Consider the following 25560-nt stretch of genomic DNA (forward strand, 5'->3'; position numbering starts at 1 on the left):
AAAGCCAAAAGCCGAAAGCCGAAAGCCGTAAGCCATGCGTTAAGCTTATGGCAGTCAGACGAGGAAAGATTATGATAATGTGTGAATTTTTCCGTAAATTCGTTTAAGCGGAGCGACAGCAATAATATTTAAATGATGTCATTTCAGTTCAAGCCTAAAGAGTTGAAGAGCCATAAATGACATGCTGCATGATGCTCAGCACGATTGAGTGTGTCTTTTAACAGTGGATGCTGAGTGTCAAGTTGTTGATATAACTTATATTCAAAGGAGCAGGGGAAGGTTGTATGAGACAGAGCAGCTGAGAGCATATGAGCCTGTTGTATCGCTAACATAATATGCAGTGATATTGTAAAGTTAATGCCGGTGTCTAATAGTAGAGTACAGAAGCAGAGTATAGAAGGAGAGTCTAACCGCAGAATCTAGTAGCAGAGTCTAGCTGCAAATTCTAATAGCAAAGCTTAACAGCAAAGTCTAACAGCGGAGTCTAGCAGCTGAGTATAGCAGCAGAGCCTAACAGCAGACTCTAACAGTAGAGACTAACAGTAGAGTTTAAGAGCAGAGCATTACAGCAGAGTATAACAGCGGAGTCTAACAGCAGAGTCTAACAGCAGAGTCTAATAACAGAGTCTAGCAGCAGAGTCTTACAACCTACTATAGCAGCAGAGCCTAACAGCAGACTTTAACAGTAGAGACTAACAGTAGAGTTTAAGAGCAGAGCATTACAGCAGAGTCTAACAGCAGAGTCTAACAGCAGAGTCTAACAGCAGAGTCTAACAGCAGAGTCTAATAACAGAGTCTAGCAGCAGAGTCTTACAACCTACTATAGCAGCAAAGCCTAACAGCAGACTCTAACAGCAGAGTATAACAGCAGAGTCTAACAGCAGAGTCTGATAGCAGAGTCTAACAGCAGTCAGCTACTGTAACAGTAGTGTAGGTGTGAGGCTGAGTTGAGGTAGTATGCCGGCAGCACACTTCTAACTATAGCTCAAGCTCTCCCTCTCTCTCTCTCTCTCTCTCTCTTTCTCTCTCTCTCTCTTACACACACACACTCTTTCTCTATTTATATTGCAATAAAATCATTTTGAATTTGAATGTCTATTTACTTGCAATGCATTCGCTATGCTTAAGCAGCTCAACCTTAAGCAGCTATACACATATAAGTACATATATATCCTAGAGTATTCAAGCGTTCTCATTTAAGTTGTGTTATTTTTTCCGTTAATTTTCCTTTCATATTTTTCAGGATTTTTGTTATTTTGTTCGCCGTTTTCTTGCGCCTTTGATGATGTTAAAGAATCAAGCCGTTTGGTTTGCTTGGCTTGGCTTGGCTTGACGGAGTTGGGCGGGGCGGGGCTGGGCTGGGCTTGGCCAGTCGTTGGATTTTATGCCGACATGCCCGCGCATTTTAATTAAGAAATTAAATTAAATACAAACTGATGCGTAACAGATTCCTCGTTACTAATTAAAATTCAATTTCTTGCCATTAAAATGAGCAGCAGCAGAAGCAGCAGCAGCAGCAGCAGAAGCAGCAGCAGAAGCAGCAGCAGCAGAGGCGACGGCGGCAACAACAGCGTCAATTACAAGCGCAAAACCCTTCGCACCGGAAACCAGCAACTTGCCATGCCGTGCGGCAAATGGGGCATGGCCCCACCACTCCCACCGCCTATCGCCCATCGCCCAATTGTGTGGCACACACACACACAGATACAGAGAGAGAGAGAGAGAGAGAGCATGGAGAGTCGGCAAATTAAGCACGCAAAATTAATACGCAATAAAAAAGCAATAATAAAAGCCAAAGTCGAGCCAGACCGAACGCCCGAACGCCCTGCAGCCCAGCAGCCCTAGAGATAACTGAAAACAATTTGTAGTCCTCGCTGAAACACTCAACTTTTATGTGTTTCTTCTATTCGAAATTGAAAACAGCGAAATAAGAAAATACAACAACAGCAACAACAACGAATAATAAGAATAAGTAAATGAAAATTAAGAAAATTATTTTGCTAATGGCGTAAAAACTTTGTGTAGTTGCTGCTACGACTCCTGCTGCTGCGTCTCCTGCTGCTGCTGCTGTTCCTCTTCGCTGGTTTAATTAAAAAATTTTTGGATATTGCAGCAGACGTTTGATTGATTCACTTCAAAATTAAACGCTCAAGCGCGTTGCGTGGGCGGCCGAACGGGTTGCGGTTAAGTGCGGGGCGTGGCATGGCACACACACATAAACACATATTCGCACAAAGGAAGAGAGCGAGACAATGGACAAGGCACAGCCACGGCCGGCAGCCTGAAAGCCAAACAAAAGCTACAAAATACTTGACGCAACTATCCCGAGCATTTTGCTGCGAGCCACGCCCAGTCCGCCTCCGTCGACTGCTCGTGCTGCCAATGGGGCAGCATTGTTTGCCATTTGCCAGACTAAACGCCATAACAAAGCGAAGCAACAGCAGGCAACGAGCTTGGCTTCAAAAAGGGGTAGCAAATTACTTAAGAAAACTGTTGTTGGCTTATTGGATTAGGTAAAGGCTACAAAGAAAGCGGGCGGGTGCTAGCCAAGAGAGGGAGAGAGAGAGGGGGGCTGCTGCGTTTTAGATCTTTCAACGCACAATTACCAGCGGCTCTTTTATAATTTCTTTAGCAAGCGGCCTGCGGGGTCTCAGCAAACCATCAGCAAATGTCTTTAAAGCTGAAGACCGCTTCAACTTTTTCGCTTTTTCCCTTTTTTTCGCTCAAATATTTGCCCAGCTCAACTTTCTCAGTTTCCCCATTTCCCTTTGCAATCGGTGGTTTTTCATACACTAGCTAAAGGTATTTCAAATATGTCATAAATGCTTGCTTGACATACCTGACAGGCATGCTGAAATAGCTAGAGAGTGAAGACACTCAGGCTCACATTTGAAAATATCTCGACTCTGAGCTGAGATAATATAATGAAAGTTTTCATGTTGGCATTTTCCAGTTCTAGCATATCACTTCGATAGTAATCTATATGAAAATTTGTCTCACATATCACAAAGACAGTTAGCGATGCAGGATAGCTTGATTAAGCTCACATACTTACAAAAAAAAAAAAAAATAAATAAATAAATAAATAAATAAAAATAAAAATAAAATTAAAACTATGAAATTAAATATGAGTTATTATACTCAAATTTGAATAGATTAAGTATATAACAACCCTTTGTTAGCTTAACAGCCTTTCTTACTTTCATCAATTATAGATTTTTCATACCTAGATTGCCTTCTCTTATAAATCAACTATTCAATATCTCATTTCATTCATTTATAAAATAATATAAAAATGTGTGAGGAAAATGCGTGCATACATTTTAATATTAAAATTGAAATTTTATATTCTATTTCCTTGTTTTATTTATATATATTTTAAATTATTTTCAGATTATTAATTTATTAATATTATATTTATTAAAGTTATAACAAATTAATTACTATGTATTAGCTGTAAATATATATTTATTTTTATGTCTATTTTTTTTAATTTTTATATAGTTTATTTTTATTATATTGATATTCGATTAATATTTATTCATGCATTATTATAAAATTTAAATTATTGAAAATTAAATATTTTGTATTCTTTGTATTTTAATAAAATATGAAATAATTATTTTGCATATAATTAAAAAAAAAAAAAAGGATTTATTTTTATGCATGGCTTTAAGAATCGAGAAAGAGATAGAGAGAGAGAGTATGTATCATAAATAGCAGATTCCAATACAACTCAACTCTACTCAACTCATTTATGAATTATGAACATTTCGTATATTTGTATTTATATATATATATACAATTTACAATTTATTTGAATAATTAATATAATTTATTTTCTTACACATATCCCATATATTTTCCATACAACTCTTCATCAGCTCAGCTCACACAGAATTGATCTACTCTGCCCCATCTAGATGCTCGTTCGCTAGGGTATTTCTCGCTGCGCTACTCTCTGCACATAAATATTCCCCTACGCTCTGGTATTGTTATGACCATGTCAAGTTGCGAGTACTATTTGTTTTTCAGCTGCTTGGGTCCATTGGCAAAAAGAAAGAGAGAAAAGCACACACAGAGAGAGAGAGAGAGAGAGAGAGAGAGAGAGAGGGAGAGAGGAAAGTATAGAGAAAGGAATATAAAACGGTCGCATTTACCCCTGAGGCCTGTTTTGGCGTATTGTTACACAATTTTGTTGAAATTTATTTACAGAGTTTATGCCACACAGAATCAACATTGAAGTTGGCAAGCGGCAAGCGGCAAGTGGCATGTGGCAACAAGCAACAACAACAGCAGGGGCAACAAAATTGAGAGCCAAAGCCAAGACCAATATCGAGCCAAAACATTGCGCCAAGTTCTGCTACTAAATTTCTATTCCCAGTGCATGGAAAGTTGCCCCGTGCCTCGTGCCGCGTGCCACATGCCGCGTGCTGTGCATGCTAAGCAGCAGCTGCACAGAGGTCAGAGAGGTAGGCAGAGATCTATTGTTGGGTAGGGGGAGCGACGGGGCGATGGCCGAAGCGGGCCACACAAACAAGATAATAAGTTCATAAGTATTATTTGCAACATAATCTAGCTGCCCCGCCACGCCCCCACTGCGACTCTCCCTCTCTCTCTCTCACGCCATCTCTTAACGATTTTAAAATCCGCTGCAAAAAGTTGAAATCGTGTCAGAGCTGTTTTTTTTTCCTCTCATTGCCGCCATTGGCACAGGATATTGGCAAAGGCAAGGGACATGCATAGATCTGTGGCGAGGCAGGGGGGGAGTGCCAATGGAGACGCGACTGCATCCGGCCCTGCCCCAAGCGCGAGCGCCCTGATTGCATCTTCATAATTCAGAGTTCAAGCGACAGGCGCCCCGGTTCATTATGAACTCTTGAACGATTCCCCTTGGCCAATTAATCACAGTGCGTTAAGTAAACAGCAGCTGCCTGTTTAGTGGCAACTCCAGCTAATAGCATTTTCAGTCTGCCTAGCGAATGGAAACTTTCGACTAAGTGCAATTTATGAGTGCAGTGCGCAACGCGGCGGCAACTCGGCAAAATTTGTTTACAACTTGGGCGTTAATTGACATCAACCAGAGCCGCACCAAAGCAGCAGCAGGAGCAGCAGGAGCAGCAGGAGTAGCAGCAGCAGCCCAGCCAAGCACAACAAGGTCAACAACAAACCAAACCAAGCCAAACCAAAGTTGGTTACACAATTGGCTACACAAAATGCTGCCAACGCTTTTTCATCTGTTCGTTTTTCTGTTTTATTCTCAACCTCGACAGCAAAGTTTTCGAATGTTATTCAACACCTTTCGACCCTGAAGGTTGCCTTTTCACTGACTTTTTAAATACTTCTCATAAGCCACGAAACACGATGAACTTCGCATCGAGCTGACAATTAGAGCTGAATGCGAGTCCCTGCACCAAATCGATGGAAATAGTTTCAGTTACTGATTCGGCTTAAAGTTTACAGTTGGGTGAACAGAATTCGCAGAGTATTGGCACGTCAACTTATTAAGCAACTGTTTGATGAAATTGAGATTAGCTGAAGTAAGCTAGTAGCTTAGATAATGCCATACCTAGTCCATACTCTAGTCTAATATACTTGGATTTGGCTTGAGCAGAGCTGAGACAAAGTCTTGAAGTCAGCTGCTTATATGCAATATATAAACTTGCTTATGTTTCTAGTCATTATTTATATGTATAAAGTTTGAGCGTTGCATATGCAAAGCATCAGAGCTACAGTTTTAGTCAGCTTCTTTCACATATCTCAATGAGAGCAGCTGATGAGAAGATTCAGACGTAGAGTCCAAGAGCCATCCGCATTTCAAGTTTAATGAATCTAAATACAGCTGGAGAATAGCTGATGATAGGCATGAGAAAAACAGTCTTAGAGTTATTGAAACTATAGACATATAATTATATACATCTGGAGAATAGCTGATGAAAAGTATACAGTCGCTTACATATACATACATATCTATATACAGTTTGAAAAGGGCTGATAAGAAGTATATATACAGTTTGAGAGTGGCTAGCAAGAATAATCAAAAATACAGTTTTAAAGTCATTCGCTTATATATATGTAGCTAAATGCACTTTGAGTACAGCTGGTAGATAGAGTCACAAATATACATATATTGTATTTAGAGTCGACTACTACATAGTACATACATACATCCATGCATACATAGCATACAAATTGCAAATAAGCAGTATTAGACAAAAAGATCTACACTCGCAGTTTTACAATGGGTATTGCGCATTCTACATACAGTTTGAGAGTGACTGCTAATCTCAAAGTGCATCTAGTTGCATATATGATTAATCAATCAGTTTGCACTTTGAGAACAGCTGGTAGGCAGAATCACAATTTATTAACATTATTATTAACATTATTCTTATAATTCATTCCATTCAAGCTCAAAGACTTAACTTTTAATTTAAATGACATTTGCAGGTATTTCAAGTTGCTTAAAAGTTGTATTGCAATATTTTAGAAACTTCATCAAGAGAATTTATGAATTCGCCAACTCTTTTTCCGCAACTGCATCGCATGTCATGACCTTAACTAACCTCTACAACACGAAGCTCCAAGACTTACCCCGATTGGAGCAGCTATTGCAGCTAAGTTGCTATGAAGTTTTCGCCAGCAATTAGTTTGGCACGGCAGCAACATCAACTGCAGCTGCACAAGCCACGCACAACACACGCACACACACACACACACAAGCGAAAAAAAGAGCGGAAAAAACCGAACAAAAAAATTAATAAAATAGCAAAGTAAAAGTAAATCCTCAGAGCATAGTAAATCAATGTCGCCTTAATCCTCGCATAAGGCACTTTATCAATCAATGCAGAAAGGATTTCGCATGAGTATGCCTTTATGTCAACGCCCGAGTAAGCGCAGAGGGGCAGGGCTCGAAGGAGGCAGGTCGGCGATGACAAAGCACACACTCGTAAAGAGGGAGAGGGCGGGGAAAGGGAGATAGAACGCGACGTAAAGTAATAAGCGGTAAAACAAAGTAAGACTAAATAATACAGTAAATCACAAGCTAATGCCACACTCACACACACACACACTCGCGCACACACACACACACGCTTACATTGGCAGGCATTGAAGCAATCAAATTAAATCCCAATCGCACACTTAGACAGACATAGGCTAGGGTACTTGGGTAACGGCAAAACGGCGATAAAGCGTTATGGTTCATTAGGCGCAACGAGTGCGACGCTGCTTACGTAACAGCCGTACCTACAACAGCAACAACAACAGCAACACCATTTAGCCGAGTTTACAATCAATGCGTAGCATATCATGGCTCATGGCTCATGGCTCAGGCTTCACCTTCACACACACACACATACATACATACACTTACTGAGGGTAGATTCCGGCTTAGGGGTTGCTGGTGCAGCAGCAGCAGAAGCAACAGCACTTAATGTCAATATCATTAAGTGTGCGCCCATATGGCAGACTGAGTGACTGACCCACCCCAACCAGCACCACATAAGCCACTAGAACCCACTGCAATTGTCACCCAATCCTGCACGCTGCGACACTTGGCCAATATTTGCTGCAACAAATTGTTAAGCCAAACAGGGCTTACGAAGGTACTCGAGCGTGGGCTTAGCTCGCGACAGGCACTGAGCACATGAATAAATAACTCACGATATTCGTCGCCTCCAGCCCAAGCCTAAGCCGGAATGGACAGGCGGCTGCAAATCGCTGAGAACTTGGACCTTGATTTGATTGAAGCAAGTTTGCTTAACGATTTATGTTGTCAGATTTGGCATTGAAATGAACTTAACTGAATTATGGGGAAATATTTTGGAAGTAAATGAATTAATTAATTAATAAATATTATAAAAAAAATAATAAAAAATAAAAATAAACCCATTTATTTTTTATAATACTAAAATATTTAACAAATTAATGAATGAATTGATAAAACATATAAAAAAAAAGGTAGAAAAAAATAATAAAATAAAATAAAGAAAATATTTAAAATATTTACTATACACATATATTTTGTTATGCTTTTTTTTTATTATCTAAAAAATGAATTATTCAAGACTTAATTTTATGAATTCTCATTGTATCTTATTGAATTTTATTGCTCTATTGGCATTAATTAATATTTGATTAATCAAAAGAACTTATGCTTATCACTTTAATGTGTTTATAAATGTATTCAATCAGGATTCCATGAAATTTTACATTTGCTTTTGCACCTTTGCCAATTCATGAACTCAATAACATTCAACATCAATTGAAATGTTATCGCAACTGTTAAAATCTATATTATAATTTCATAAATGCATAAATGAATAAATACTCAAATTCCCATTGTTAAATTTGCAATGGATTGTGATTTAATTGTACAAGTAACTTAGAGTATATTAAATAATTAATAGTTATTTAATAATTCACAAATTATTTTGGAATATATTCCACACAATTCAATAAAGCATCAATGAACATTTGATATTCTGACTTTGATTTTATTAGGAAAGAGGTGGAAAGAGGAAAATTGTTTAACGATTCAGAAAGTTCGATTTTAACTGAAACTATTTGAAGTTTTCAGAATAGAATCGAATTCACAATAGGTCGACCATATATACGAATATATTTAAAGTACAAAATATACAAAATTGCCTGCTCAGCTTTATCTTTCAAGCATTGTATCTATCAATTATCATATTTTGAGCGACTTTTGCAATTCATATAAAGTTCCAGCTGCAAGCTCCAATCAGATGGATTTAGTGAACCTTGAGCTGGCCCTTGCTCCGCAATCTGACCGCGAAGTGCCCCAAGATGCCTCATTAAACTTGCAACAGACGACACGCTCCTCACTTCATTAGGACAGCTCGGAAAATGGACACCTGCGCATCGTCTTAATGCAATGGAAAATTTTTGAGCGAAACTTTTATGAACGAGTTAAAGACAAGTTAGCAGAAAGGCAGAGAGCCAGCCAGCAGGAGACAGCAGGCAGCAGGCAGCAGGCGCCCGGAAAAAACTAATAATGAGCTTTCAATGTTAATAAGCCGAGGGTAAAACTTCGAGGCGCTGACAACAGCTGCAGTCGAGGCGACTCAAGTCGAGTCGAGTCGAGTCGAGCTTGGGGTTGGACGCTGCTCGAAATCCCTTTTGTAAGTAATTTCATTTTCGACGCTTTTGCCCACTCAAGAAGTAATTTAAAAACTTTGTTAGGCATTTTTAAAGTCATTTATGGTGACAAAACTCACGCACAAAAAATACGATAAAAAACAACAACAAATATGAGGCAGCAGAAAGAAAAAGGCAGCAATTTTAGACGCTCGCGTTGATGAGCCACTGATGAGCTGATGTCAGTTGGGCGGCCACAGCAGCAGACGTTTAGGGCGTGGCAGGGGGTATAACGCCAAAAGTGAATACAAAACTTTGCACTTGGCTTTTGTTTTGCGAGAATTCGGTATAAAGAAGTACAGAAAATGAATTTAAAAAAAAGAAATGAAAATTCAAACTGAACGACTATCAAATACCCATTATTTGCAAGAAAGTAAGTTGAGGAAATGCAGCTTAACAAATTTAAATGCCTCAATTGGACATTGAATATATACTAAACGGCTAGCAGATACCCTGTACCTAAATGGACATAAAATTACAAGTTAAAGGACCCAAACAACAGTAAAAAATATATAGGGTATTTATCTATTTATATATTTATCTACAGTATATTAAAAATGCAATCTCATGACTTTAATTTTTAACTGAACTCTTAGTCTCATATCCCCTTTTGATTTATAGCCAGCAAATTACAGGGTATAGGCAAATATTTTGGAATTGCATTTCCCAAACTTTGGCGCTTACTGTAAAACACTTGATACACATTGAGCCCAATCAATGTTTCATCTAGCCAAAAACGAAATTCATGGTTCAAAGCCCGCTTGGCCTTAAGCCAGCGCATTAAGGGCTTGCTGTAAATAAATCCTTATTATTTCATGTGCTTTTCGACTTCATTCAGCTCAGGAACTGCCCAACAGCTTACAAATCTGCAAACAAATCTATCCATAAATATGAAAAGAATACCTAAATGATTTCTTGCCATAGACTTTTACGGCGCATGAAGAAAACATAAAACAACAACAACAACAACTGCTGAATATGAAATGAAGCAGCTGGACAAATGCTGAAGGACTCTTCCCTTCCTTCCTATCTCTCTCTCTTACTCTGCCTCACTCTCTATATACCTCTCTCCCTCTCTCTTCCTCCCTCTCTTTGTGCTTGGTCCATTGGCACTTTTGCGCCGAGGATAATAATAATAAAGTCGCCGCGCCTTAACGGCAACAGCTGTGAGCCAGCGACTTCATTGGCTGCTGGCCACGCCCACCCAGCATTTGCGCCCACTGTGCGACAGCTGGCGTTGAACTTAAATTAGCCTGTACACACAATCCGCTTTTCAGGCTCGCGCCAAAAGAAAAAAAAAACAAGTAAGAAAGCTCTAGTCGAGACTGCTCGACTAGGAGATACCCTGAACCCTCTAATGTGATATTCTAATCATTCTGCACTTCTTTTATGCACACATACATACAGATGCATCCACACGCACGCATAAGCCTGCGCTCTGCTAACTGCGCAGTAAGCAGCGACTGCGCTTGGGCTGCGCTGCAGTGTGGGCAATATTATGAAAATTTATTTGTCGAATAATTTCTTTTGTAAACATATGATCTTAATGAAACTTTCAGAGTGTAATCATATGGTAAATATGTGTGTACATTCCAAGCACAAGTCTCTAGTACTTGAAATGCGTTTTTTTAAAATTGGGGGAGAAGGAGGCGTGGTATCCAAAATCTGTAAATTACAAAATCTTTGTATCGATTTACTTTATATGCAACACAAATTTGAAGACTCCAGGTCTAAAAATGTTCAAATTAGGCTAAAAAAACAAAATCCATTTTTCGATTATTCTCGATAAAAAAGTTATCGGACGATTTATCGAAAAAAATAAAGCAAACTCGTACTGCGTATGGTACACACGAGTATGCATGCCAAATTTCAGCTCTCTAGCTCTTATAACTTCTGAGATCGACGCACTCATACGGACGGACGGACGGACGGACGGACAGACGGACAGCGCTATATCGACTCAGCTCGTCACGCTGATCAAGAATATATATACTTTGTGGGGTCTGCCACGCCTCCTTCTACCCGTTACATACTTTTTCACAAAACCATTATACCCTGATTTCCCATTTTCAATGGGTTCAGGGTATAAAAAGCAGAAAAGTTCTTATCGGCGAGAATTTATCTTTCATATGGCAAAGCGACAACCTCTGAGTGGCAAGCGACAGGCGGGGGTGGCAAGGGGCAGGCGGGGCTGGTGGCATGTGGCAGCAAGTGTCGGTGGGCACGCAATGCTTAGCTATTGGCAATTTATATTGCAGCCACAAACAGGCGGCCCGAATAAACATTTTATCATAAAGAGATTAAACGCCGATAAGCAGCCGAACAATTTGTGCCTTGATTTACGTTCTGTTTGCTGCTGCTGCTGCTGCCACTCGACAAAATAAAAGGGAAAACAATGCCACACATGCGGTAAAATTAATTTTCAGCATTTTGTGTGCTGCTTGCCCTTTGCCCCCCTGCCACACTGGTCCCCTGGCATTCGGCTGCCTGGGGGCACAAACTGAGCTCTGGCTGATCAAGTAGCTGGGTATCTGTGTGCATTGTCTCCCTTCGGCTGCCTTCAACTGCAAACTTTGGGGCTGCCCGCAAAATGGCCACATCCCAGGGGCTGCACTCTCGAGTCCAGGTTGCAAAAATGAAGGTAATCTATTTGGCTGCCCAGTGGGCCCAGAACCAACGCCCAACATCAACGCCCATTGCCCACCCACTGGCCAGCTAGTCAGCTAGCTCTCAATGTCAGTTAAATCCCGAGGCTGCTTTACGACAAAACCCCAATCCGTTCGCCCTGCTCGCTCACTCGGCCAACAGACTCATCTCACCTTGTCCAAAGATAAAGCTGCAAAAATATTTTAACATCCTTTGGCAACATGCCGGCACATCGCCCACATCTACAACCCACATTCAATCCCAGCAGCAGCTGCAGCAGCAGCAGCGGCAGCATCGCACAGATGCAGTGCGTCCCATCGGTAAGTGGGCCTGGCAGCCGCAGCTCGACCTGCACTAAACAAAGTCTTTTGTGTGAGAAATTTTCATATTTTATGTACGAAACGGAGAGCTGTCTGCAAAATGCAAACAAAAAAGGCATAAAGACAACTAGCAAAGCACAGCATAATGGACGCAATGCCGGTGGATGACAAGCAGATACCCTAGATATCATCTAATTAGTGAACCTCAAATGAAACTACTTCTACTTTTGATACTAGTTTTCCATTCAATTTTGGCACAACCTGTAGAAAAACTTTCAGGCTTTAAAGAAAACTCTCCAATGGTTTTATGTTCACAGTTTCGAGAAACTTTATTATATATCTCTTTATTTTCTTTTTCGTTTATATTTCTTTTTTTATATATCTCTAAATACTTGAATTTCAAGCATGTGAAAATGTGTTTACGAAAAATGAGCGAATTTTTATGGCTAAGCTGAAAATTGTATTTGATGACGTCCTGAAGCACAGAGGAAATGAAAGTGAGAGTGAGAAGGCAAGCGTAGATGGGAGGGAGAAAAATAGAGAGAGAGGCATAGTGTGATGAAGAGTGGGAGAGAGAAAGAGCTAATGGAGAGAAATAGAGCGAGTCTGACTGATAAAAAGAAAGAGACACAGAGAGAGAGAGAGAGAGAGAGAGAGAGAGATAGAGTTTGTGGGCTGTTGTTAAGATATCCTAAGTTATATATCGGATGTTGGTAAACTTTAACTTTTAATCTATGTATAGATCCAAATTTGTTTTTTCAATTTTTTTTTATACCCTGAACCCATTTTCAATGGGAAATCAGGGTATAATGGTTTTGTTGAAATGTATGTAACAGGGAGAAGGAGGCGTGGCAGACCCCACAAAGTATATATATTCTTGATCAGGGCGACGAGCTGAGTCGATTTGGCCCTGTCCGTCTGTCTGTCCGTCTGTCCGTCTGTCCGTCCGTCCGTCTGTCCGTCTGTCCGTCTGTCCGTATGTATGAACGCGTCGATTTCAGAAGATATAAGAGCTAGAGACTTCAAATTTTTTTTAAAATGTCCGTAATTACAGCGCGCATATCAAGTTTATCATTAAAAATCGATAACTCATCCCGATCTTTTTTTATCGATAAAAAACCTTATCGAAACCCAGTTATAAAATTATATCTTCTACACCTTTATTGCTAGAGTCTCCAAATTTTTAATGTATGCTTACATGCAATTTATACAATTTCGGTTTTTGTTAAAATTTACCCCCCACCTCTAAATTCACCCCCTCACCCTCACTTTTGTAAAAAGCGTATTTCAAATACTAGAGACTTGTGCTTTGGCAATTACATGCATATCTATGTTATAATCATAATCTGAATGTTTCATGAAGATCGTACGTCCACAAAAAAAGTTATTAAACAATTAAGTTCTCATCGTAAGCGCACACTGCAGCCCATGCGTGTTTATGCATGGGTGCTTGTGTGTGTATGTGTGTGTGTATGTGAGTGTGTGTATGCGTTTGTGTCTGTATGCGTGTGTGTGTATGTATGCCTGTGTGTGCGTACGTGCGTGTGTGTGTGTGTGTGTGCGTGTTTCTTGTGTAAGCTGAAAGACGCGAAAAATGATTGAAATAGCTAACACTCCAAGGGTTCAGGGGATCTCGTAGTCGAGCAGTCTCGACTAGAGCTTTCTTAATTGTTTTTTTTTTTAAGTTGAGAAAAATATATGTGTGGCTTAAGTATGAGCATGAATTTTACATATATATAGGAATTATAAAAAGTTATTAGTTAAGAATAAAATACATCGTTATTCGGAGTGAAAATCAGTTAAGCAAAGATCTCTGTAGTTCACTCATATTTTACTATAGCATGAATCATTGTAAACGAATCATAACTCACTTGTAAATACTTTAATATAACTAATAGTCTATATATATGTCTATATATGTATATAGTCGTATTACATTTTTCGACTCCAGAAGTACCTTAGCTTTTGTCCTTTCACTGAATTCCGTTTAAAATTTTCTATTTCGATTCTCCCTCCATGCCTCACCTAGCGCCGTATCTGCTATCGGCGCTAATCTACCCCAATTTGTAAGTAAATTGTCAATGAATGCAAAGCATAAAAATTAGCCGCAAAATTGCAGCAGTTGTTGTTTTCAGTTTGTTGTCTTCCGTTGCCGCTGTTGTGTTTGTCAATTTGAGGCTGTGGCTGGGGGAGGGGCTGGGGCTGGGTCTGTGGCTTGTGGACGGACGCACTTGAGGCTGTGTGAAGAGCTGACAAATCCAAATGCTAATACGCTGCAAATGAAAATTACGATGCCTTTGGCCCGGCATTAAGAGTCATTCGAGTTACTTAGTTAGGGCCGCATTGAAGCCGAGATCCGACAGCCGAGCGGCGCGCAGCCATAAGCCAAAAGCAACGGCTCCTAATGAAATGGCTATTTCAAAATGAAAGTGCCTCGACGCACAAAAATTCTAATGAAGTGCAGTCTGTCCCTGTCTCTCACTCACTCACTCTCTCACTCTCTCTCTCTCTCTATACATCTGTCTGTCTCTTTTTCTATCTAAATGAGTCTGAGAGTCACTTTATTTTATTACCAAACTTGTTTGTGCAGCCTTTTGTGCAGGAAATCTAAATATGATGGCTTCTCTTTAGCATTTGGCTGCAGCTGCTGACTGACTGACTGATGACTGCAAATTCAATTAGCCCAGTTAACAGGCAGCGTATTGCCTTGGCTCTTGGCCGTTAGCCCGTAGCCCACGTTAATCGGACTAACACAATTTGCCCGTTTGTGGCCCCAAATTATGCAATCAACAGCGCATTGAACTAAGCCCAATTCTATTTACTCTATCCATGATTTGTGCAAGCAAAAACGGAAAGAAACGTTAAGCTTAGCAAGCGTTTTACATGGATTTCTGCCAGAGTAAGCTCCACAAATGAGGGAGATAGCTATAGGCAAGAGATGGAGATAGCAAATGCTGTGAGAGTTCTCTATGCTAAATGATGAGCTATGTGAATGTAGGTGTGTGTGTGTGTGTGTAAGAAGCTCAGCTTGCAAGTGTATGTGTGTATATGTGGAATGGAAGACAAACGATAGCTAAGACTCACAAATAAGATGCTGCAACGGATATAACTGTTATCTTATATATAGATATTAAACTGATAACTGTCGTCTTATGTATAGATTTTTCGCTTAAGAAAAGAAAAAGATAAATCGATATATACATTTATAAATTCGCTTTGTAGTTTATAGACGAACGGACATGAATAGATTACTAGAGTAAAGGCTTACTGAAACACTAACGATAGGATTTGTATTATTTGCGTTATCTGGGATCCAAATAAATGAATAGACATGAATAATATAAATTCTTTCTGAAATCTGGAGAGACGGATGGCAAAAGGTATTTCAATAAATGAAAATGTGCGACAAAGAATTGTCTAAGCTAAGATTAGCGTATCTATATATGCTATATATAAAGTTAAGCTCAAACAAATCGTAGTAAACATATAAAAAGTTATGGCCAAACAAATCAAGCAAAAAAAAAAAAAAAAAGTCCACATGGTCTGGTGCGGAGAATCTAATGAGGAATACACATGCTTATACACATGCGTCTACACGCATGTCATGTTCTCTGTCGAACTGTCAATCCGGCTGTTTGACAGTTTATCGATGAATAAACCAGAACATATGTACGAACGGTACGAAGTTAGCTTTGGGGTATCTAATACTTTTTTATTTGCAACATTTTCATGCACAAACTCAAAGTTTGCCCAGATTGTTGCTAAAAAACATGGCACAAAGTTTTGCATACAAAAAAAGTTTCTTTTTTGGCCGATTGTTCCTTTGGGAGCAATAGCATATAGTTAGCTGGGGCTTAATAAGCTCAATGCTTGTCACTTGGAATAACGAAATCTGTTGAAAAGGAAACCAAATAAGCTGAAATAATAATATGAAATTTAATATGGATCCCTGAACACAGATCTAAAGATCAGAGACACCAAGAATTCAATGTCACAGATCCGATTGCAGCTAAAAACGAAGGAAAACATCTTATAGATACCCAAAATATGAGCACTAAAATTGTCGATAAATCCAGCAACGATTGTTATCGATCAACATGAAGTTTTTAATAGTCGTTAAATGATCGACGTAAAGACACTGGGCCAAACAAAGAAATCAAATGAAACGAAACGATGCTCGGTGAATTGAAGTGTCCATCAATCTAATCAACGAACGAGCTCGATGGACATGGCTCGTCATTAAGGCTGAAAGGATTTGCCCCTAACATGAGAGCGAGGGCTGATAGAGACGGAGTTGCTAGAGCAGAGGGAGGTGGCGGGCGGGCAAGGAGGCAACTAGAGTGGACACATCAAAGCTGTGGTCGGCACCGAGGACCAAAAAGGACTACTTAGCTCAAGTCTGCAGTCTGGCATCTGGCGTCCGTCGTCTGGCGTCTGTCGTCCGGCGTTGCCAGGCAGCCGCAAAGCAGCTTTCATCAAGCTGCAAATAACGCATGAGTTTACTGCTTTCCCCCATTTTTCAGTGCCAGTGCAAGGCCAATAAGCAAAAAGTGAGAGAGTAAGACAAAGAGAAAGAGAGAGAGAGAGAGAGAGAGAGGGTGAGAGAGCCACAGCATTGTCTGCTGCCAAGTGCGGCCATAAACTTGAATTGCCGACAGAATTCAGGCAGCAGCAGCAGGAGCAGCAGCAGGCATCGAGTTAGACACTCAGAGGCAGCGCAGAGTTAATGTCAAGTCTTTACATTCATAGCAATAAAAATTTTACTTCTTACGGCGTGTCGAATTGTCTCCGCCCCACAGCCCGGCACGTCGCACGCAACGTCTTCTAGTAGATTTGCGTGTGGCTTTATTTTATGCTCATCTTTTAATTGTCAATAAAATAATCATCACATGCAACCGCAGCACGTGCCAAAATACAAAATACCATGGCAAATTTTTTATCAATAAGCGAGGGCGGAGTTCCGGCAGGCGGGAGGCGTGACAGCAGCAACAACAGCAGCAACAGCAGCAGCATCTCACAAGCCGTTGAGCTGGCAGAGCGGCTGCCTCTGGGCCTGAAGGGCCGCTCTTCAAGTTATTGACGAGATAAAGTTGAAGATTTTTGTGTGCAGAGTTTTCTCTCTGAAGTGGCAGACGGCAGCCCATAATGATTGAAGTCCTAGAAGTCGCCTAGCACAGTCCCTCCACTACCACCACCACCAACAACAGCAACAGCAGCAGCAGCAGCATCATCTAGTAGGTATTAGGTAGTTGTGGAAGCAGAGCATCAGAAGTTGATGTCGTTGAGTTGTTGACGCTGAGCATGGCACTGTCGACGATGTTGAGAGTTTTGATGGCAACGTTGAAGGCAAACCGCAGGATGCTAAGAGCTTAAGATTTTCCTATACCCATTGTTGTGCATCCGTGTGTGTGTGTATGGCTGTGCACACGCGTGAGTGTATGTTTGTGTGTGTGTTGGCAGGTCTAGTTTATTTGCTCAAATGCTGCTCGTTTGCTCATGACACCAGCAACCGGCAGCAGCAGCAGCAGCAGGAGGAGCAGCAGCAGCAGGAGGAGTAAAAAAAATGCCAGAGAAAAGCAATAAAAAGCCATGCGAAGCGGAAAAAAAGAAAACATTGTGGCCAAACAACAATGCCAACAGCGTAACGCACACTTCACACACACACACACACACACATACACACAATCACACACAGCACATGTGCACACACGCACACACACCTCATCGATTTTCACTTGAACGCGAAACGCCGTCAAGCAATTCTCTGGAGTCGTACAAACAAATGCGCGTAAATTTTGCTTAGCGCAAGTGCAAATACTTGACACAGCCGCACCTACAACAAGTGACTGCATAAGCCAAGACAATGATCGACTCAAACATACCCTGCACATGAAGCTAAGCCTTTAAGTTCAGCTCCAATTGTTGCTAGAGTTGGCCAATTACGGCAAGCTTTGACGCTTAATGCAACACGCCTATAAGCCATACTAAAGTAGCATTGATGGACTACACATACCCTGCAGACACTGTTCATTTTTACGCGTTTTCACGCTGGGAGTCTTATATATTAGTCATATGTTATGGCAAACTTTCACTCAGATTTTTAGCATATTAACATTTCAGCTAGACTAAAAGATACCCTGTAAGTAATAATTCATGAAAAGAACCTTACTGGCAATGGTTTGCAGTGCAATTTTCGTGCTTTACACAGTCAGTTTGAACTATATTTGGCTTAGGAATACCCTGTACATATTTTTAGACCAATTTTAAGTTACTTAAAGTCTAGTGAGCTAAAAAGCTCCCGATGAAACTGAATGAAACGACTTGCCGAAATGTTTTAAATACACATTCAAGTAAACTAGACCAAATGATACCCTGTAAACTATTTTTCTATAAAATTAAGGAGCTTTCTAATCACGATGTGGTTTTATGGCTACTCGACTTGTCTGTCTTTGCAATTAATTTTGGGAAAGTTAATAAATACTAATACTAATAAATACAATAATAAATAATTTGATCTGCTTTTACAACTGCTCACAGTCCACACATACACTCGCAATACCCTATAAATGGAAGAGTGTGACAAGAGTGTGCAAGTTACTCCGTCACGCCTCGCCCGCTCACACCTCGTGTGCTCGAAAGCTTTTTGCATTTACATTTGTTGGCATTTTAGTCATATGTCAATATCCTCTTTGAGGTTTATTGTGGGCGTAACTTTAACGCTTGACTTGGCTTATCGCAGTCCCAGCTCAGGACCGCCACCCCTACCACCTCAGAAAGTTTCGAGTTTATCATTTATTTTATTATTTTTATTTTTATTTATTCATACATACATATAGATGTTTTGTTTTCTTGCTGATTTATTTGCATGTGCTCGCACAGCAGTTAATAAATTTCAGTTACATTGAACTCTTATCTGGGACAGCAGTGCAAAGTTTACGAAAATCGAAAGTTTTTGGCCAAGTTTGTGCAAGTTGGCTCGCAGGTAAACCTATGTCAATTTGATTAGTTGGGGGTATGGATAACTAAACCAGAGCCGAAACCCGATCTCCAACCCCAACACCAACCCTAATCCAATCCCAATTCCCAGTCCCATTTCATGTGGACTGTAGATAAACCACAGCGTGTGATTTTTTTGAGACAAATATTTCAAATGAAATGAAATACATGCGCTTTGCAGGCTCCACTATCATTTGGCATTCATAAAACGATTTGCACTTCATCAACAGGCCAAAATGATAAGCTTGAATTGTTGGCTCTGCTGGAGGCTGGGGAGGGGGCTGTGAGGGGCTGTGAGGTTGGGTTTGAGTACTGCAGCCGCAAATGCAAATATTTAAAGCAAAAAGCAAGCGAATAAAAGAGTATTAAAAGTGGAGCTACAACATTTTGAATTCATAAATGCAAAAGCTTAAATACACTTAAAATGTGGATAGATTTTGAAATAATATTTAGAGATCCAAATGTAAAGAGGTATTTTAATAGATGAATACAAATCTATATTGATAATACCTAAATATACTTCAGGGCTTCATCATCCATCTACTATCATTTTCGTTTGAAACTGATTTCTTCTATGTTAATAGAACTTTAAGACAGCATAAACATAATTAAGCTCTTTAATTTAGAAATTTTGTGAGACCTGAAATATTTTTTTATGCAAAACTTAAAGCACTCTGAGCTGTTTGCTATGACAGCTCACTAATAGAGTAGTTAAAGACTGACGCAGATATTTTTAAAAACTTTTTAGCTACCCCGTGGATGTCTCACTCTGGATACCTCAAAGTCAACTTTATGTTGGAGCCGATATTAAACTTTTGCATAAAGTTTCAGTGCTTAGAATCTTAGGTCTAAAGAGTATATTTTGAGAACTGACTGCTTGAGAATATAAAAGTTTCTTCAGCAAAATGCCGCTTAATATAATAAACTACTCATCTGTTAAAATACTTCAAAGAAATTTTGTACAATATTGTAATTGTAATGTATTTAAATGATAATATGTTAGATGTATGCAGAAATACATTTGATTTATGTATTTATCTCTAACAGTATAGGAAATGTTATTGTAAAGTTAACAGTCGAATCTAGCGCAGAGTTTAACAGATATCTTACAGCAGAGTTTAACGGCAGAGTCTAGCAGCATAGCTTAACAGCAGAATTTAACAGCCGAGTCTAACAGCAAAGTCTAACAGCAGAGTCTAGTTTGGAGCTTTCTAGTGCTCGCTCTCTTTGAGAGAGAGAGAGAGAGAGTGAAAATATATAACAGTAGCTGATGTAGTCCTGGGTAATGATTGCTTCGGCCATTTGGACAGTATGATGAAGTCTCTTGTTTTGACTAGGAATATTTTTACATTTGATATATAAAAGATCGTATAATATATTATGTAATATATATGCTATTATATTATAAAAACAAAATCATGTTCATTTCAAGCAAAGACAATATCTCACTAGCTAAGCAACAGCATTGCTCCTAGCATGAGGCTGTGTGTATTGCACATACCCAAAGCGCTGCCAAAACTCGTTACAAGATGTCTAGGAGAATTAGTCAGCTCGCTGCTAGAGTATACAGAACTCGGAAAAAAAGAGGAACGAAACCTAACCAAAACCAAACCAAATTTAACTCAGCTCAACTAACTACAAACCGAAATAATTGTTACCGACACTGACACAACTTCTGCAGTTGTAGCAGAGGCAACAGCAGCAGCAGTTGCTGCTGCGAGTTGCTGTTGCGAGTTGCTGTTGCTGTTGCTGTTGCTGCTGGCTGATAGCGCAGACAAACGTCCCGCAGCAATTGAAACAACAGCGTGAATGGCGGCATGTTGGATTTGGTTAGAAACGGATGCAATTCAAATGGTGAATGACGGCTACTGGCTGCTGGCGGATGAGTGGTGCTGGGTGGTGCCGGATGGGTGGTGCTGTGCAAACTTGGCTGCACAAAGTAAAGTTATTTGCGGTTCATTATTCACTTTTGGATTTTATTTCCTTTGCTGGCTGCAACACGATCGAAGCCAAACCTGATGGACAGCAGATTGAAGCGGCGAGCGTTGTGAGCTGACGTCGAAGCACGTCAACGTTTGTTAACTTGGCCAAAATCGCAATTGCATGCAAAATGATTTGACTGCCAAAGGGGGAGTGGGAGAGGGAGTGGAAATTTAAGTGGAAACGGCCCTTTTAGGGCAAGCGCAGCGACATTTAAATAGAAAATTTTTGGTCGACTGCAGTCGTGTTGAGGAGGAGGAGCAGGAGGAGGCACAGAGCGTAGTCAGTCGTGGTACATTTTTGCTCTTTGCTTATTCATCTTGCAAGTTGGAAAAATAAATTAATAATGCCTTCTTGCCACTGACAGCAGCTGCAACCACAAGGCGAAAGAGACAGGCAGAGAGCGAGAGAGAGGGAGAGGGAGGTAGATTGAGAGACAGAGTGAGATAGTAGCTACACTCGAATATTCTATGCGCAGCTTGACACCCCTTGTCCTAAAATTTAATTGCATCTTTTTCAGCAATTCCAGCACAAAATGAAAATGCATGCAAAACGCTCACAGAGCGAGTGAAAGAGAGAGAGAGAGAGCGAGAGGGGGAGGTCGACAATCCTACCTCCGCTCCCCGACTGTGCAGCAGTTTAAGCTTTCAGTTAAGTTCAGTCAAGATATGAATACTAATAGCCACTGGAATGTTTGAGTAGCCAAAGGACATTGCACTGTCTATGTGAACGTCCCAAGACGCTGCTGCTGCTTTTGCTGCTGCTGCTGCTGCTTCCTTTCCTGATTCCTGCTTCTGGTTCTCTGGCTCGTTCGCGCTGGGCGAGGCAGCTGGCTGAGTGTTCCCAGCAATGTCATTACTCTTATTTGATACCGTGGACATTCGCATAAATGTCAGATTGAGTTTTGTGCGGCGCCAAAGTTGAGTCCTTGAAATGCATTTGAATGCAAAACTCCACGCAGCCAGTCGCCTCGACCCGCCCCACCCCGTCTCGCCCACCGTCATCCAATCGCCCCGTCCGCAACTCGAAACAAAAACGTTGCGAAGAAAAGCAATTAGCGAAATTAATTGCTTAAGTTTCGCCCTTTGAAATATTTATCTGCTCGACTGACATTAATTCAACAAGGATATTGCCCAGCCACAATTGCCCAAGCTCTGCCAATCGAAGCACAGCAGCTTAGCAGCTGCCGATTTCAATGAAAAACTCTTTGTTGATTGACTCCGAATCAGTTGCTTAAGCTAAGGCATTTATTCCTTTTCAATTTGTTGCATCTTCTCATTTTACAAACCAATTTAGTTCATTGCATTTTGTTTCAGCTTTCTTTTTGTTGTTCTCAAATTTCATTCATGATAGCACATGCAACCTACTTTATATGAAAATTTATGTTTTTTTCAAATAATTTTGCTAACAAATTTGTAAATAAATCAGGCTTTTATTTGGGCATTTTGCCAATTTTTTTTTTTTTATGGAAAACTGAGTTTAAGGCAAGTGCAAATAAATAAATAAAATATCCAGAGTTATTTTGTTGGCAGTTTAAATAACAATTATTATTGGATTTATGTTTTGCTCTAAGCACTTTTATATTCTAATTCTATATAAAAATCAAATTTCTGTCAATTATTTTAAGAGAACAATAAGACAGAGTGCTATAGTTAGGAGTATCTAACTTGGAACTTCGCTGCGAGCTATTGAATATGACAGTGCGTAAATCAGCTCTAGTCAAGGGCTTGCCAGGTATAAGTTTCATATTCCAGTTTGATATGTTTTGAATGCACGAGAGTGGAGAGCAGCTGTTCTTTAATACATATATATTATATGTATGTAGAATAAATGCTCATTAAGACATATTTAGTTAGACGGTCAGAGCTGGCGCGGTTAAGCTCGCTGCCTTGATTAGCTATGTATGGACTTTACTGGGTTTGCCACGCCCTCTTCTGTCAGTTATTTGCATTTTATCAAAATTTTTATAGTTCAAATTCCCATTGTCAATGGGTCTAAGAGAGTAATTATAATGAAAATCGATTCGAACCACATAATCATAATATTAGCTTATATATAAATATTATTCTAAGCACGCTCTAAAATTGTTTAATATAATTTTCATATTTTAATCGAAGAATTATAAAGTTTTGCCTTAGGCTTATAAATTCAGGTGAATATATATTTGTCATTGTTTCATTTTCATATTTAATTTTAAATTTGAGCTCCAAATCTCACTATTTCAATTTTAATTTGAATTACACAGACTCAGTCGGGTTAGTCAATCAGTCCATCAGACAATCACTCAAGCTTATAGACTAATACTTCTCGGAATGTACATCTCTCGCATTATTAGATAACAAGGTTAAGAACTCCTATTTTTTGCAAACCCTTGCTTCGTATTTCGATCTTTCCATAATATGATCCTCAGTCAGTCAATCATTCAGTGTATGATCTGAATATTTCCGTATTAATCCGGACGTTTCTTCTTCATTTCTGTAGGCATTTAATATTTCCTCAGTGAATCAATTTCTCAATCAGTGAGCGAAATATTTCAATGCTTTCTCAGTCTTTCGCTTAAATTTTTCTTTTACGTCCTTTTAAGGAATGGAACTCTATTCTAAACTATGATCATGTCTCAGTCTATTAATCAGTACTTACAGCTATGCATATTCCGCATTCTTTATTGTGCAGTTTCACCTTGCACAAATTGAATGTCCCAACGTGAGCCTGTCACACGCCACGCCCACTCGCCCCCCAGTTGCAATCTATGCGCGCTGATATTTCAACGCTCGTTGACAGCTGTGCCCCGAGAGCAGCGGACAGATTGCATTACGGGCAACTAGGGGCTACTGGGCTACTTAAGCACTACCATGGCCAGCAACAATAGACCAGCTACTTACCGCTCTCCCAGTGCTGTGTGAGCAGCAGGGCGACGATGATGCCAATGGGCAGAGTGCGGCGCAGGACCTCAGCCAGATGCGTCCTGTTGCGGATGTGTCTTCGCTTGTCTTTGCATTGGCTAATTGCGGCCATTTTAAAGCTGTCTCAAGTTGTTGTTGTTGTTGCTGTTGTTGATAATGGTATAGTTGTTGCTCTGCTTCTACTGTCGGCTGCTGCTGTTCTGCTTGTGGTTGTTGGTTGTTGGTTGTTGCTCTTGCGGCTGTTGCACTCAATTGGATTTGAAAGAGTTTCGTTTGTAAGCTGCCGTATTCAGGTGCATTGAATTAATTATATCATTGTTGTTGTTGTTGTTGTTGCAAAAGTTGCAACTGCTGCAACAGCAGCAGCAACACTTACACAATTTTAATTATTCAAAATAGGTTTTTAGCACACAGCGTTCAGGGACAGGTCCAAGCAGTCGACACTTGCCCAGTGCACTCTCGCTCTCTCTCGCTCTCTCTCTCTCCCGCTCTCTCGCACTCTGTGTATGTATATCTATCTTTGCTGCACCTTCTTCTCAGCTGCCGTCTCTGTCTCAGCTCAGTTGCGTTCACTGTTTTAATTGCTTGTTCTGCAGCAATGCATTTTCCTGTTGCCCGTTTTGCAAAATTTATAGCTGCAAATAGAAACAGAAACACAATTTATATATTATATAGAGAGAGACTGAGTTTTTCAACATAACCACAATATGCCCACAGCCGTGTGTGCATGTGTGTGTGTGTGTTTGTGTTTGTGTTGTTTAATGCTGCTAAGCCGTTGTGCCCAAATACATAATTCCTATGCAAATAAGCGCCGAGCAAAACCCTAAAATTTATGTGCATTCGCTGCATTTTGCATATCTATATGTTGGTGCGAGGGGCGCCATTGCAGTTTATGTCAGTTTATCATTGTTGTTGTTGTTGTTAGTGTAGGGACTGCAAAAAAATCTAAACGCTGGCAAAAAAATAAAAAAGCAGACAGCGCGCGCTGCCAAATTAACAGAAATTTTTGGTTGGGTACCAAATTCTTGTTCTTTTTGTTTCCTGTGTCACCAAAGGTTCTCTCCGTCACCCTCTCCCTCACTGTGTCTCTTTCGCTCTCACGTACTCTATCTCTGTTTCAGTCTGTGCACTCAACAGCAAGCCAACTGAAATAATCCTGAAAAATATTGTTGGCTTTGATTTGGCGCGGCTTTTCCTATGGTATTTGCTTTGCATTTTCCTTCTTTTTTTTCCCACGTTTTTTCCACATTTTTTCCCCCACTTTTTCTTTATTTGTTTTGTTTTTTTTTTTTTTTTTCTGCGGCGCAGCATCTACATTTAATATGACATGGCAGTTCAGCGTGCATGACACACAGAAAACACACGCAGGGAGCGTGAGCGAGAGAATGGAAAACATAAACTAACTGCGCATCATTTACTCCAGCCCCGGCCACGCCCACTTTTTCCCATAAACAATTCTATTAAAATTAATGTTGCATATTTTTAAGGGCGAACGCAGTCCGAAAGAAACTCAAATGCTTAACAAATTGTTGCGTATTTGTTAGCCGCTACCT

At 40.0% G+C, this 25560-nt stretch overlaps 1 protein-coding gene across 2 annotated transcripts in view; it reads right to left on the minus strand.

Moving 5' to 3' along the window:
* Positions 1–25560, minus strand: part of LOC108608984 (lachesin) — a 184671-nt gene that overhangs the window by 74570 nt on the left and 84541 nt on the right. The window contains exons 4-5 of one of the 2 annotated variants that reach the window (XM_089461692.1): positions 24384–24642; positions 23987–24287 (exon numbers count right to left, since the gene is read on the minus strand). In XM_089461692.1, the coding sequence (XP_089317818.1) occupies positions 23987–24119 (133 nt within the window). In that variant the 5' untranslated portion in view covers positions 24120–24287; positions 24384–24642. Of the gene's footprint in view, positions 1–23986; positions 24643–25560 lie in introns of both variants that reach the window. The other variant, XM_089461695.1, reaches the window with a different exon arrangement.

The sequence above is a fragment of the Drosophila arizonae genome, chromosome 2 (assembly GCF_054131065.1).
Source record: "Drosophila arizonae isolate 15081-1271.41 chromosome 2, UAZ_ARI_1.0, whole genome shotgun sequence".
Lineage (NCBI taxonomy): Eukaryota > Metazoa > Arthropoda > Insecta > Diptera > Drosophilidae > Drosophila > Drosophila arizonae.